The sequence below is a fragment of the Sinohyriopsis cumingii genome, chromosome 4, assembly GCF_028554795.1.
Source record: "Sinohyriopsis cumingii isolate HCF-2022 chromosome 4, ASM2855479v2, whole genome shotgun sequence".
Taxonomy (NCBI): Eukaryota; Metazoa; Mollusca; class Bivalvia; order Unionida; family Unionidae; genus Sinohyriopsis; species Sinohyriopsis cumingii.
The window spans coordinates 139,390,663-139,406,573 of record NC_142964.1 but is presented as its reverse complement, the minus strand read 5'-3'; the positions used below and the strand labels follow the sequence as shown (position 1 = coordinate 139,406,573).

Genomic DNA, 15,911 nt, shown 5'->3' with positions numbered 1-15,911 from the left:
TAGGATGTAAGCCTGAAAAGTTGCAATGAGATTCCAAAATTAATAATGTATGAGCCAAGTATTGTTTAATGTTGATAATAATGAAAAGAACATTCACCACCAACCCACCCCACTTGTTCAACAAATATTAAGCAGTGTGTGTGAGTGTGATTTGGATTTTTAACGTAGCTTTAACAATTTTCCAGTCATATTGCTAAGATGTCTGCTGTGTGGCAGTTTATAGTGATGCCTAGCAATGGGGCATCATGTAGCATGATTTCCCACCCAATCAAATTATCCTGACACCAGGCCGACCAGTCATAACACTAACACTAACCTCTTAATGCTGAACGCCTAGTTAGGCGGCTGTTAGTACCATGTTTGTAATGAGAAATCTGCTGATAATTTTTATCCACATATAATGTTTTTATGTAACAACAGATTAATTGTTCAATCGCCACAACATTTAGCTAATGATGAAATTCTTACGGGAAAAGGATTGTTTGTATCACTTAGTGAGGAAACATTTATACCACCAGGAAACAGCTCAGAATTTTGTTTTTCAATCTTATTTATTTGTTTAATCGGTGTTGGGAATTGTATCCATTCCAGATTTAATTGATCTTGATAAGGTTTGTATTAACTAGCACGACATCATTAGCATCTGCTGGAAATAATGCTGACAAAAAACTCCATACAACACGTTTATTATCATCGTTTTTTATACTGATACACGATTTAGTCTATTTTACCGGTGCTGGTAAATCAACGAATGTTCCACCGGTTAATGGTGTGTAAGTATGTGTATGAACCATGATGGTATTAATTCGATCTAAAACCCAACCAGATACGTATGAAGTCTGTTGGTCAATTTTTCATATAGATCTGCTGGTAAATTTCATTAGAAATCTCATCAATATCAATGCCGAGATCGACACTGGATAGAAATTCTCTTTCATCTGATACTGTTGGATCACTTGCTTTATAACGAGTAACAGCATAATGAATCGTTATTTTGAGAGCTGGTGAATTATCTCGTTCGGTTTCAACAACCATCCTGATAAGTTCACGCAGATCAGTGAAATTAAATCCGATCCATTTTATGTTCTCGAACAAATACACTTTATTAAAACCCTCAATTGATGATGATGTCATTTGCAACTCATAATTATTTGTTCGGTTTATCATTTCATCAATTACATGTTTGAAAGGTTTATATGTTCTTCAACATCTACAACTGTTTCTGCTAGTTTTCTCAGATTAACATTAGATCTTGGCCATCCTGGTTTAACGTCGGTTAATTTAACAATACGATTCAATATTTCTCTAGCAACAATATGACGACGAGTATGATGTTTTATAATAAGTTTTGCAAACTCGATCAAGTTTTCTCTACTAATATCACCAGAAGATCTCTCAACTCGTTTTTAAAAGTTTCTTAATCAATCTGTTGTTATCATATTGTCTATCTGCGGGATTTCCACATATTTTTAAATAAAGATTTCTGGCGCGTTCGAGCATATCCCAATTGAGTAGCTCGTACACTTTCGTTTTGAGACATTTAGTATACTATATATATATATATATATATATATATATATATATATATATATATATATATTCAATTCATGATAAAATATAATTAAAACAAAATTTGATTTTAATAAAATATATACCCATATATTATATAATGCCATTTCAGATTGGAATGAAGAAATGCAAGTGGCTTACGCAAGGGTCCACTGAGATGTGTATTAAGAGCTGCTACAGAGAATACTGCGGCCTTCATATTTTTCTTTTAGAAAAGAAGAAAACAACAGGACTAAAACCATGTCTGAACTATGGAAAAGGTGTGCGAGGTCAATATCAGATTTATACAAGTTGTGGTGGAGATCAACATCTTTTATTAATGATTTATTACAGAAAAGGTCTCCAAAGCAAGGAGTAAAAAAAGATAACTCCGCCAACAATTGAAGAGATTTTAAAAGAGAAATCACAAATTCTTTTGACTGTCAATGGAACAATCATGGTGAAATAAATTAAAAATAAATATAAACAGATGATGAATTCATTATTAACAGATAAAATTCATATGAACGATGAAACTACTCCAGGTGGTAAAATTATTATCAAGATGAAAATATAATTACGGCAAAGGTGGTTACTAAACTTTACAAAGAATATTTATATAGATCAAATACAGTAAGATTTTTATCACGAAATGAACTAGCAGGAAGACAATTAAAGAAAAATTCGCCTTTTCCTTAGAAAAGAGAAAACAATTAACAAAATGGTTAAAAAATATATTTAATTATATAATTCGTTAATTCCAAATGTCATTGTGATTCAATCATTTTCATTTTGTTCCATTTTTATGTGATCTGAATTAAGAATAAATATAGAATAGTGTGTTCAGTATACGTTTTTAACGCATTAAATATGCTAGACCTCTTTATCGCATTAAATATACTGGACCTCTTTATCGCATTAAATATACTAGACCTCTTTATCGCATTAAATAAACATGACCTCTTTATCGCATTAAATATACTAGACCTCTTTATCGCATTAAATAAACATGACCTCTTTATCGCATTAAATATACTGGACCTCTTTATCGCATTAAATATACTAGACCTCTTTATCGCATTAAATAAACATGACCTCTTTATCGCATTAAATATACTGGACCTCTTTATCGCATTAAATATACTAGACCTCTTTATCGCATTAAATATACTAGACCTCTTTATCGCATTAAATATACTAAACCTCTTTATCGCATTAAATAAACATGACCTCTTTATCGCATTAAATATACATGACCTCTTTATCGCATTAAATATACATGACCTCTATCGCATTAAATATACATGACCTCTTTATCGCATTAAATGTACTAAACCTCTTTATCGCATTAAATAAACATGACCTCTTTATCGCATTAAATATGCTAGACCTCTTAAGCAGGGCAAAAGAATACAAAAAAAAACGATAATTATTTATATAACAAGCTGGTTCATGGATCAAATGGTGGCAAATATTTCAAGCCACCGAGAGATTTACAAATCATTTTCAAAATCATTGATAATGAAATTATACCTATCATTGGTAAAACAAATGACTTAACGATGTTTTCACTAATCAAGATCAATGAAGAGTTAGTACAAGAGTGTAATCATCGATTCAACATATTATCTCTTCCCACAGACGGTTTCGTGAAAGGAAAATGGCCTAATGCGAAATTAATGTTTACAGACACAGACTCGTTAGTCTATGAGATTGATGGCAATGATTGTGTTAATTGTGATGTTTTCCAGGATATTTATAACAACAGAGAATTATTTGATCTTTCCGATGCTCCTCGCCAAAATTCTTTTCATGATTCTGCCAACAAAAAGGTGATTGGAAAGTTCAAGGATGAGTTTAGCTTGGGAATTGTTTCTGAATTTGTTGGACTGCGCAGTAAAATGTGTGTAATATTCACTGATGATGGAAATGATAAAACAAAGAAAGCAAAAGGATTAAATAACGATTATGTCAAAAACAAAATAGGATTTGCACACTGTAAACAAGCGCTATATAGGAAATTGGGAGAAAACGTTTTGATTCTAGAACCAAAAGAGGGTTTACATCTTATAAACATGTTAATGTAATAAATCAAATTACCAAAAGCGGCTTAAATAATTATGATGATAAACGTTATTGTGTTGATGGTATAAACACATGTGCGCTGGGTCATTATTTAATTAGATAAAATATTTATTTATTTCCAGTCCTGATTTTTCCTGATTTTATTTTCTTAGTAGTAGGTGTTATCTGGTGATTAAAAATAAAGTTTCTAGACCCGGGTGAGCCAGAATTCTCATTTTACTATACTATTTGAAGGATTGAGAAAGAATACATGATATGAATATAGATGGATGGAGTGATAGTTCTATACAGGCACTGTTCTAGATTTCATCTGTTGTACTTAATTTTGACCCATCTTGTGAGCCATAGATATGTATTACACAAGTGCTCTGCAGAAATAAAACGAGTCTTGACGCGCGTTAAAACAGCATTGTCATTACTAGGCATAGTGTCCTAATTATAAAATGGGGTCATATTTCAGGACATGGTTTCATAACACGTTGTTTATTTAACTAAACACGTGTGTGGTGTCTTCCAACAATCAACCTTTGGAGGTTATTTTACATATTTTACATTGATCGTTTTGGACGTTCGGGTTCTCTCGTGTTTTGCTTCATTTGATAAGGGTGAATGTTCAGGCCGTATCGTAGAGGCATATCAAATCAAGGTATTTCCCTTGGTAACACAGTGAATGTTCTTCCATAAATATTCTTTTCACACCATTACGCTAGCATCACTTTAAACGTTGCAGTGTTTCTTTAGTACTGTAAGACCATACAATTACAAGGTTCAGCCTTTTGATTCAATGACGTAGAAAATGAATATGATTGTCGCCATTTGAAAGGGAAGGAGTGGGGCGCCGGAGGGTACGATACAAAATAATCATTAATCTTTAAACTGTAACATATAATGTTCCATTTTCTTTTTTATTTTAAGAATACTCTTTTAAAAATCTATTTAAAAAAATCTAATTCAATTTCATGCGAAAATATGCACTGAACTTACAGAGTAGTTGTCAAGCATCATTAGTTCGTATTTCTCAAAAATGCTAATAAAATGCAGACCTCGTTTGGTAAAATCTATTCTTTTTAAAATCTCTTGTGCCACTCGTCATACACGTCATTTTCATCCGCTTTCTGAATAAATATCTGCAATACTCCCCTGCCCTCGACCCCTCCCCTCCCCTCCCCCCCCACCCCCCACCCCCAATAATCAACGAAGTGCTGTGCTGTCCTGATCTGGTTGAACTCAAGGATGAATATGGCAACACCTTTGTACCAAAATATGAGAATATTGCACGATCTTAAGACTCGAGTTCGCAATCGGGATATTGCCAGTCAGATGATGCTTTTCAATCACATGACCTCTATGATACACATATTCTAACTCCAATTCTCGTTTATGAGACCTCCATTTTGCGCAATCGAATCAACTACAGTATGTCGTGTTGTGTATACACGAGAACTGGTGTATGTCTCTTTGCCTGTCATTCTATTCAAACTTCCCACCACACAATTCTCAATCGATTCCTGAATTGGAAGCAAACTTGTATGTAGGATCGAAAGATGCAGGTGGGTGGATGTCATTTATAGTCACAAGAGCAAAGTTCCAAGCTAAGTCACAAATAAGTATTTCTTCTTTTAATTTCTTCTTTTTCCACATTGTAACTTCTTGTAGCTTTATTTGATGAACATCTGATTTAGTCTAGTCTGCCGACCTGTTAATGCGTTTGCTTTGTTGGATTCGCCGGTTCGAAATTCAAGGACAATATCACACGATGATTTTTTTTTTAAATTATGCTTTCTGAAACATTACGTACAGTGGAAGAGTAGGCACTAAATATGTTTTATTCACCTGACTGAAACAAAGGTTTTTCTTCTGCTTCATCTTATCTTGTTAACGTCATCGTTAGATTCCTTGGGGCTTTCCCGTTTCATGGGGGTGTGTGAGTTAGCTGCAAGGGATAATAAAACTGGTTATTGTTATACTACTCAACATCTTCATTGTCAAGTTTAATGCAATAAATAACTCGTAATGCAACAATTGTAACATTAAAGGCTGAAATAACACCTAATGAAATAATTATATTATAAGGGAATATTAAAAGTAAATTGTATTATTAGGGGTTGCTACAGTATGAAGGGGTTACAAAGTAGCAGCCCAACCTTAAACTATAAAGACGCCCGATCAAGTGATCTTAAGCGATCGCAAGAGAAACAATCGGAAGTCATATGATCTCTGTAATTCACTCAAATCGATCTTTCCATCATCAGTAATCAAACCTAATAGATTAAGCGTAATTGAACTACATGCAAATCCATCAAGAATATGACGCACATGTATTAAGTTTGTTATTTTTAAACGCAGATCCACCATATCCTACCCGGCCTGAGGATGTGCGGGGCCCAAGGCAGCATGGGGGACCCCAAGGCAGCAAGCGATGAGCGGGGCACCAAGCAAAAAAAAAAAAAAAATGCATTGCGAAGTTGATTTCCTGAAAGCGCGGGACCCAAGGCGGTTGCCTCGTTCGCCTTGCCCCAGGGCCGGGCTTGGCAATATTTAGATAATAAATCAGATAAGGCGTTTATGCATGACCTCTAAATATTGCTGTTATTGTTGCGGGGTTGGGGGTTGGGGGGGTGTTTTTTTTTGCTTACGTCGAAATACCGATTTACGTTTTCATGGCCTGAATATGCTATACAGAAAAGAAATTATTAGGAAAATTCGTTTCGATCACATAATGGTTTGGAATGAGCGGTCGGCGAGAGATCGTCTTGTAATATTTACTGATTCGGTCTCACGAGAGAGCGTTTGGAGTCATGAGAATACTGATCCGCTTGGTCCTAGGTGTGTGTGTGAGAGAGAGAGAGAGAGAGAGAGAGCAATGTGATTACATTTAAGTGATTCTGTGGAGATCTCGTTTCCGACTGTAAAAGTTAGAACTTTGCAGGCTTTCTAGTAGTTCGGTTACGCAACGTCTAGGCCAACATAAAGCTTTTACAAAGATCGATTACATAGTTGGAATTCTGCATTAAAAACAAATATTCTGATCTTTCGTGTAACTGAGATCGCGCAACATTCTACATTATGACTTCAATGGCTTCTCGTAGATGCCTGCCGGTGCACATATTAAAACCGGACTAGGCTATTTATAGTGAATATTCAGGTCCAAAAATCTATCGTGTAGTATACTGTGTCGCTGTCATTGACGCCTGTGAGAAAATGAAGGGGAAGAAATGGATTTTAGATGCAAATTTTACCGGCGAGCCTTCACCAATCAATTTCAAATTACTTGAAGAGGATGTAGATGAGAATTTAGAAGATGGAGGTGTGTATAGTATGAATGCACGTATGCAATGAATGACACTTTCTATTTCTCTGCACATTGACAAGCACTCACACACGCTCACACAACAAGAACAAAAAAAAAAAAAAAAGAAACCCAAGGTTAAAGTCGGGAACAGGAATCCTAGTGGGTGGGGGATTACTCCATAGACTTTTAGATAAGGGCTGTGCAGCTTATGGGCCCCAAAACGGAAGAAATCATGCACCATAATACATTAAAATTAATACATGCAGATATACCTACCATAGATGCATACTAGACCTAGGGACAATATCTAACACAACATATCCTTGTAAAAGCAGATGTGCATGGTCTCTCATTTTGCTCCAAAATTGTATTAGAGTTCAGTAGGTTAGATACCAACTTTGAAGCAATAAACCCTAAATACCTAATTAAAGGCTTTTTCATATAATGAGAATAGGATAAATGTCTCCCAGGAATTTACTGAGAAAAAAAATATGAAAAAAGCCTGTTGATGTCGGGTACCGTTAGGCTAAGGGCATGTATTGAATCAGGTGGCATACGTCCCTAGATGCAAGTTCAAAGGAACTAAACGTTCCAGTACTCTAGTACTAGGCAGCATGCAATGGCCATGCAGTTACTTGTTCCAGAATTTACCAAAAACATAAGCACACAAAACTCTGTGTGTGTGTGTGTGTGTGTGTGTGTGTGCGTGTGTGAACTTTTGTAACTAATGTTTGAATCAATCAGTAGAATCTGTAATTTGATCATGAGTCTGAACACAGCCTATTATAAACCACAGGGGATCGTATAGTTACTTACAATTGACCTGTCATACATGTACTATATAATAACTAGTAGTCAATCGTAAGCAACAATACGAGTCCCTCTGCTATAACAGCGGATCATATATGACCAACCAGGTATGATGCGGAGGGGAGGAGGACTCGGATTTTCGAGCCAGGACATTTTGTTTCTTTTGCATGAATATTTTTTTTTTCAGTAATTAGGGCTGGATATTTTCATAATCCCCATGCTAAAGTACTATGTCTAAAATGTAATAAAACCACGTTACATTTAGTGTCATGCTTTCAAAACTTCACTTACATTCACATGCAACATACACATGCAAACACACACACACACACACTTAATCAAGTGACGCGCTAACACATTCATACACATATACAGATCGTAATTGATTTTATTTTTCAAATTTCTTGCAGAGGTGATATGCGAGGCCATTTATCTCAGTGTTGATCCCTACATGAGGTAAATTTATTCCAGTTTGGAAAATATTGCTGACTGATTGAATGACTCTGAATATCTGTATGTGTGCATGCGTACGTGCGAGTATGCATGCATGTATGTGTAAACTCATACCCACCCTCACGAGCACTACTCCAAACACAAAAGGGGGGGGGGGGTACTTTTATGGAACTTTGAGTTGTTAGGTTCGACACAATTTGTTTTAAACGCCTTTTATTTTTATTTTTTATGGGTTTTAACGGCACTTTGAACAGATGTTTCGCTAGATGCCATCGTGGGAAACTGCTAGAATGCAAGGGGTCCGAAGATCCATCAATCAATCAGTCAAGTCGCGGTGCGGACTTTGATCTGGTGAGAATAAAGAGGATATCAGTCAGATATCGCACCATACGCATCAAATTTGTACCAAGCAAGTGCAGCGGGAAGAGCCGAGGAAAGGTAGACACAGGACAGACTTGTCAGAACAGAAGAGATACTACTGAACTCTTTGCAACCACCCGAGGAAAGAGCACCTTAAGCTTTGTGTACCCTGAGCTACAACACCTTGATATTGAAGGCAAAGATCAACAATATGAAACGCTTAGTCGAGCTGATATTGGAAAAAGGAAGAAAGATGGTCAAAGATGAATGATTAGAATGTCTGGGAAGAGTTTGACGATGATTTAGAGAACATCCTAAATGCTGCTCTGCTGGGCAATGTCTACAGGAGGATCCAGTCCCTTTCAACAGTCGTTTATACCACAGGAAAGGAGAGGTTTGGTGTCCATGAGGAGACAGTTCAGGGAACAACAGTGGGACTGCAGTAGTTAAGAGAGGTTCTTAGCGAAAGGCTTCTTAAATTCAGAAGAAAAGAACAACTACGAGGGATGAAAAGAATGAATTCACGCCAGAGGGCGACTTTTATAGCGAATCCCTACAAATTTGCTTCATCGTTCATTACAGCAGAGCGGTCTGGCATCTAGAGTGTAGCAGAGCGTTAGCAGAAGAGTTCTTGAAACACACTTATTCTGACCCTACAGAGGAGATGATCTGGGAGAGTGTTGTTTGATCCTACCCTTAGAACCACCATCTTGTGTCATGCAGACGGTGGAGCCTACTTTGGAAAAAGTGCGTGAAGTCGGAAGGAACGCTAGATCTAGCTCAGCCCCAGGACCTGGTGGTATCCTCTACAACGTGTTAATGTACAAGATGTGCCTAAAGCTACTTAGACCTCTGTGGGGACTGATGCAGTTATATGGAGGAAAAGAAGGATCTTTGATTGGATGCAGGAAGCCGAGGGCTACGTGTACTAATGAAGAAGGATTCCAAAGATACCAGCCAGTTTCGAACGCTATCGCTGCTAAGCGTCGAAGGAAAGATGTTCTCATCGGCCTCCGCAGAGAGCATAACCAAGAACATGGTAAGCAACAAGTATATCGATATATCAGCACAGGAAGGATGAGTCCCAAAATTGTCTAGATGTATTGAACACACAAGTGCCAAAGTCAACTCATCAGAGGAGCTACGATTCAAGATGGGAATTTGACAACTGTGTGGCTGAATCTTGCCAATGTTTATGGTTCAATACCCTACAAATTCATTGAATTAGTTCTTGACCATTATGATATACCAGAGAGTGTATAGCAATTGATATCGATGTATTACGGCAAGCATGCAGCAATCCTACGATTTATGGCAGAGAAGTTCACCACTTTATGGATTGTGTTTGAATGAGTGCTCATCACAGGCTTACCATCTCTGTTATAATATTTGTCATGGACAAGAACCGCGTAATCAAAGCAGCAGAACAGGAGACAGGAGGGCCAAAACAACTTAAGGGATACGCATACCAATCAGCATGGGATTCATTGAGTCCTAGCATTATTCACAGGAGTTGGAATCATCACCAGGGCTGGAACGCTCCAGTTAACATGGACATCAGTGGTGGAAGAATACCAAGTGGCCTAAACAAGGGTACTAGAGGCATCACAAGGTCCACTGAGAGCTAGGAGACATCTTGGAGAGGAAGAGAAATAAGAAAAGACCAGCACCAATCGCCAGGCCCAGAATTTTCAAAGAGTGAGAAACCAATAACACCTCACTAGAGAGGATGGAAACCCTCATTGAAGCAGAGAGTTGTGGCGGTATTCTTGTGGATTTTGGGAAGAAACTGGTTTTCGCGGAAATTTTCCAGACGTATCTATGTCCAAATGTAGTGATTTTATCAAAGTCCCGGAAGAAGCCTGTGTCCATTGAATCGGCTGTACATTAGGATAGTTGTGATGAGTCTCATGAAAGAAAGTTGACCAAGTATGCAGAGCGGATGGAGACAAGTAAGAACAGGGGATGGAGTACTTGTTGTTACCATTAGAGCTGTGAATTAGAAGGTTTCGTGCTCAATCAATCTGGAAGATGCTTATTGCTGTAAGGTTAACAGCGGAAAACCGTAAAGAGGCGGTTCAGGGAAGTGTATAACGGTTGAAAGAGTGTCCATCTGGCCATGGATGAAGCATGATTACAAGATCTGGCTGCCTACCTCTAACAGGTAGTGACTGATCAACACTTCTGCCTGGCGTTCCGGGATAAGGGGCGAAACATCAAGTGATCGATGGTCCCGGCTGATGATGTTGTTTGTGATGCAGTGAATACACTGTCATACAATATTGATAGTACTTAAATTAAAATACCAGATATTGTTTCATTTGAACAGATGTTAATAAGCAATGGAAAGAAACAATATCGTTACCACTCGCATCAATATAATATGTATTCATTAGAAAAATACACTACTTCCATACCCGATAGTTTGATATGGTTGGAAATGTGATTATATAAACAGCGTATCTCCCGACGTTTGGATGAACAAGGTCATACTATTTGTCAAATTCTTTATAAAAAAAATACAAACAAGTAAGCAAACAAATGGTTAGATCGGGTATTGCGTTATCTGAGGGAAAATATATTTTTTTAAAAATGTATTGATCCATTAACTTGTAAATAAATGCAATAAAATGTACCAATTTCCATGTTCAACAAATTCGATTAAACTCTTGTCTTCTACTTTTTATTCAGTGCTCTAAATAAGAAATCGATTTGTTTCAGGCCGTTTTTTTTTTCATGACGAGAAGGTTCACCTATAAATAACTTTCTCTATAAAGGAGTTGAAACATACGATAAAACACCCTTATTCATTTCCTTGCACTATTTTCGAACTTTTTTTTATCATTATATATAGTTTGTACGTGTGCGTCGGAGGTTTTGACTACTACAAAGACAGATGAAATCTATTCAGACACGTCCAAATCTGGACACTTTACATTTAAACTAGACGAGATCAGATGACACAAATGCCATCAGCAGTTGCTCTCATTGACAACACGTTGGTTCAGGATATAATGTCAAAGGTTTTAGTCAAACAGGGGACTTAAGAAGAATGAAAGTTTAATTAGAATTGTATATGAGTACCATTATTGACTTCGTAGTCAATCTACTTTGTTATTCATGATTTAGGAAACGGAAAGAATAATTCGTGATGCAAAGATAATGTTATAATTCAATCAGAGCGGTATAACTCAGTAAAACTTTGATAAGAAGAAGCGAAAATCAAACTTGACTTGTTTCATTACAAAATCTGGCGATGTGCGGTTGAAGTCAGTTTTGATTATGAGGCACATTTAATTCTTTGAGACGTAATCTGGTCTGAAACAACTTTGGAGCCTTCTGTGATGTCGTTTGGCACTCTAGGAGTGAATCTGCTCACAGCCCAAACATGTCTGCTGACTGTAGAAAGTGTGCAACGGCTTAAGACGAGCAATGTGCCTTTAATAGCAAAGAGATCATGTTTTCTTGTTTGTGAGAATATTAAAACTCTGGGAGAGAACATGCCATTTTTAATATTGTAAATCACATTTGCTTGCTTTAGGCATTGGCCTTGGTGCTTGACCATGTTTAAAATGTTGTAACAGAATAATGCCGCACAATCAGCATTGCTGACCATGTGAATCTGTTCATGAGTATTATCAAGGGCTACGGGAAAGACATGCTGACACAAATATGGGACATATCATCATGGAAAAACCTGACAAAGTCAATGATGTTCAGAAAGATAGTGAAGTCAATGAACTAATAGCCTGTTAAAGCAATTGGGTTTCTGATTCTGGTAAAGTAAAAATATTGCAAAAATTACTAATGGAATTAGCAATTAGACATTGAATTTCCCTTATAGTAAGGTGTGCCAACTGTGAATCAACTTAAACAATCCATGCAAGAATATGCATGAGTAAGGATACCAAGTGGTATGAGAAAGGCAGATATACTTACCTTATCAGGACTCGTAGAAGCAGCACCAACAACTGTGAATCAGCTCAAACAATCCACACGGGAACAGGGAATACAGACTACAAGAGACACAAAAAGGCTGATATACTCGAGTTGTTAGGACTCAAGGTTGAGCCATGTCATAGTGTGAGACAGCTTGGTACAATGGCAGCAGAGTTACATATGATTCTTCCACAAGCCAAGCAGGCTGATATTGCATGTATGGTTGCAGATGAACAAGGCCATCGTCGTATCACACATGCTATAGTTGAATAGGCTGTTGTGTATGGTCCTCAAATAATCAGAGCTCCAGAATTCAAACTACACAAGGGCTGTAATGATCTTCAAAATCACATTATGTTGTATGGCTTTGACAATTGTGACAAAATGATGTTTACACTTCATTTGTAAATTATTTCAGTATATTTACTAAAAATATTCAAGTATCTTCTATATACTGTACTTGTACAACTATTATTCAGCCATAGAGAATATATGCTGGGAATTATTTAAATATCCAGTGATTGTGCATTTTGGTGGCCTAGCGTTACTGTCACATTTTACTGAATATTATCTCCGGCAACTTGTGATCTTGAGATGTAGATGAGAAAACTTATATACAAAAACCATTGCATCATATGATATATATGTAGATGTGAAAACTTGTATAAAAAACCAATGCGTCATACATCATATATGTCGATGTGAAAACTTGTATACAAAAACCAATGCTGTATTGATACATCATATATGTAGCATCAAACCCTGATGCCACTGATCATTTATCAACATCGTTGTTTTACCCAACCAACCTTTATGTCCAGTTATAATTGACAAGTATGATCCAGACTCATGCACATTTAACATGTGAAGTTTATGTCTATTAATGTTATTAAGAGACTGGAAAATAAGTTGACCAATTGCAAAAGGTTAACTATATTGGATTTTTCCTATGCTTCTTTGCTTAATATTCTTAGAATTGCACTCCATGAAGTTACTATGCATGGTGGTGAGGTTGTGATCTTTGCATCCACATAGTAGGTTTCATCTATGTATTTGCCAGTATCAGCATGGTGTTTGATCGTGGCAGCTGACACACCAGAGTCTCTGATACCCTCAAGCTCAATGATTTCAGCTAGATTTTTCGCAATGATGCCTCTCAGTTTCAAAACAATGTCATTGTTGTACAAGTTGGATGTTTTAAATTTTCCAATATGAAACTCAGGAGCTAAGTTTAAACCCAGGTCGATGTCAACCACTACCCGGCTGGTAAACTTGGTAAAATCCACTTTGATGGCAAACCTGGTGTGATCTAGATTAGCACTCTGTCTGGTTGCTACAAGTCCATACATGTCAAGAAATCCAGATTAGCACTCTGTCTGGTTGCTACAAGTCCATACATGTCAAGAAATCCAGATTAGCACTCTGTCTGGTTGCTACAAGTCCATACATGTCAAGAAGCTATATATTATTAAGCATAGTTTCTCAGGGATAAATCAACAAGTGCTTGTAGTGTTGATGAACACCCTCCACCCCATAGACGTGTGTGTCAACCTCCACCCTACAGACATGTGTGTGTCAACCTCCACCCCATAGACGTGTGTGTCAACCTCCACCATAGACGTGTGTGTCAACCTTCACCCCATAGACATTGACTCGCAAATCATTAATGCAACATTTGTTACACTTCCATACTCCTCAGCCTCAGACATTGACAGTGAAACATCCTTCACACTGCTGTAGCAACCCTCATCCCTTAGACATTGACTTAGGGATCATAATGCTACATTTGTTAAACTCTTATACTCATCGTAACAATCTGACAGAGACTTAGATGTCACAATGAAACATACTCATATTCCCTAGAAAGTGTCCTGAGGGTTGTAATGCAAGTTCTGTCACACTTTCATAATCACCCTCACATCTACACAAAGAGTATTGATCATGATGCAAAATCTGTCATACCCTTGCTAATCACCATCACACCCAGACAGTGGCCACAAGGCCACAATGGAAAATCCATCACATATATGATACATCATACATCTGCCTGTGTATATATGATGGCTAGTCATCAAATATTTTTTAAAATATTAATGTATATTTACTTCTTGTGAACATGTCACTTTTGCCCCCTTCCAGAAACCCAAAGGGTGGGATGACAATAACGAAATCCTACATGCAAATGGTTACCACAGGGGTAACACAACTTCAGAGTTCATGAAGTTTGACACAGCAGTTGGAAGAAATATGATAATGAATGGAAGGAATGTACCAATATGTCCCCAACACTTTTTTCCAAAACAAATGGGGATTTATTAAAAAAAAATTCAACGTATTGCGTATGTCTACTATCTATATGTCGGTACATGCAAAACTAATCATGTGATTTTCATAAGAATCCCACATTTGAGGGAAGGTAAAAAGTATACAGAAATCACATTAGCATAATCTAAACATAGCATGCAAGGTGAATAACAATACTGATAATAATACACTTTTATGTTTTTTACTCACAAGTTAGAGAAAGCAACAACATTTGCATTTAATGATAATTTTTATGTTTTCATGTATATTTTACAAATTGCCCGATATAAACAGTTCATTGCTTCCAGATTTGTTTTGATTTGACTTTGGAAATGATAAAATCTACATGCAAGTTAAAATCAGAATAATTCAGATATAAAATATTATATTATTTTTTTTATTATACTTGAAAAGAGAACTTTTTCATGGATAATCGTAAAAAACATTTTAATTTTTTTTTAAAACGTACTTTTTTCCTCACAAGTCAGAGGAGACAGTATAAGTGTTAAATGATTTACTCGTGATCGTATTCCACACCATGGCAACAACTGCCACAACATTTGGTCTGTCGAGTAGCTGCATGCCTGAAATCATAGACAAATATATGGATGACAGCATTGCACAAGCCTTTAAAACTGACCTTGACTTTCCCCAACTGGCGACGCTGCAACAGCTAAGCAGTACGTACTTTTTGCATCTTTATCACTCACGCAGACGGAGCATATAACTTGTATGTGCTGTATGTGCACTCGTGTTCATGCAGCTTTAGCACCTCAGTCTCAAGCAGTACATATCTGTCATGCAGTCTCAGGTGGTAACCTTTACACGTCTGTCAATGTTTGTCAGAGGAAATGAAATTCCTGATATTCAGATTAATATTTATGGACGACTATCCTCCCTCCATAAAACATGTCAGGGTCATAAAGCGTTACGCATGACCTTTAATAATTGAATTCAGTGAAAATAAGAATTTGTTGTCAAATAGTGTTTTAACTTGACTACAAACTAATTAACGTTAGTATCTTGAACCAAAAAAGAAGCAACTGCATATTTTTTTTTTTCAGGCTTTACAACGTAATGATGGGAAATGTCGTTAATGGAGAACAAGTCGCCAAGTAAT

At 36.7% G+C, this 15,911-nt stretch overlaps 1 protein-coding gene across 1 annotated transcript in view; it reads left to right on the top strand.

Moving 5' to 3' along the window:
- The first annotated feature begins 6,528 nt into the window (after positions 1-6,528).
- The window catches only part of LOC149802191 (prostaglandin reductase 1-like), a 30,463-nt gene continuing 21,080 nt past the window's right edge, over positions 6,529-15,911 (top strand). The window contains exons 1-3 of the mRNA XM_089956904.1: positions 6,529-6,940; positions 8,146-8,191; positions 15,856-15,906. Of these exons, the coding sequence (XP_089813030.1) occupies positions 6,835-6,940; positions 8,146-8,191; positions 15,856-15,906 (203 nt within the window). The 5' untranslated portion in view covers positions 6,529-6,834. The remainder of the gene's footprint in view (positions 6,941-8,145; positions 8,192-15,855; positions 15,907-15,911) is intronic.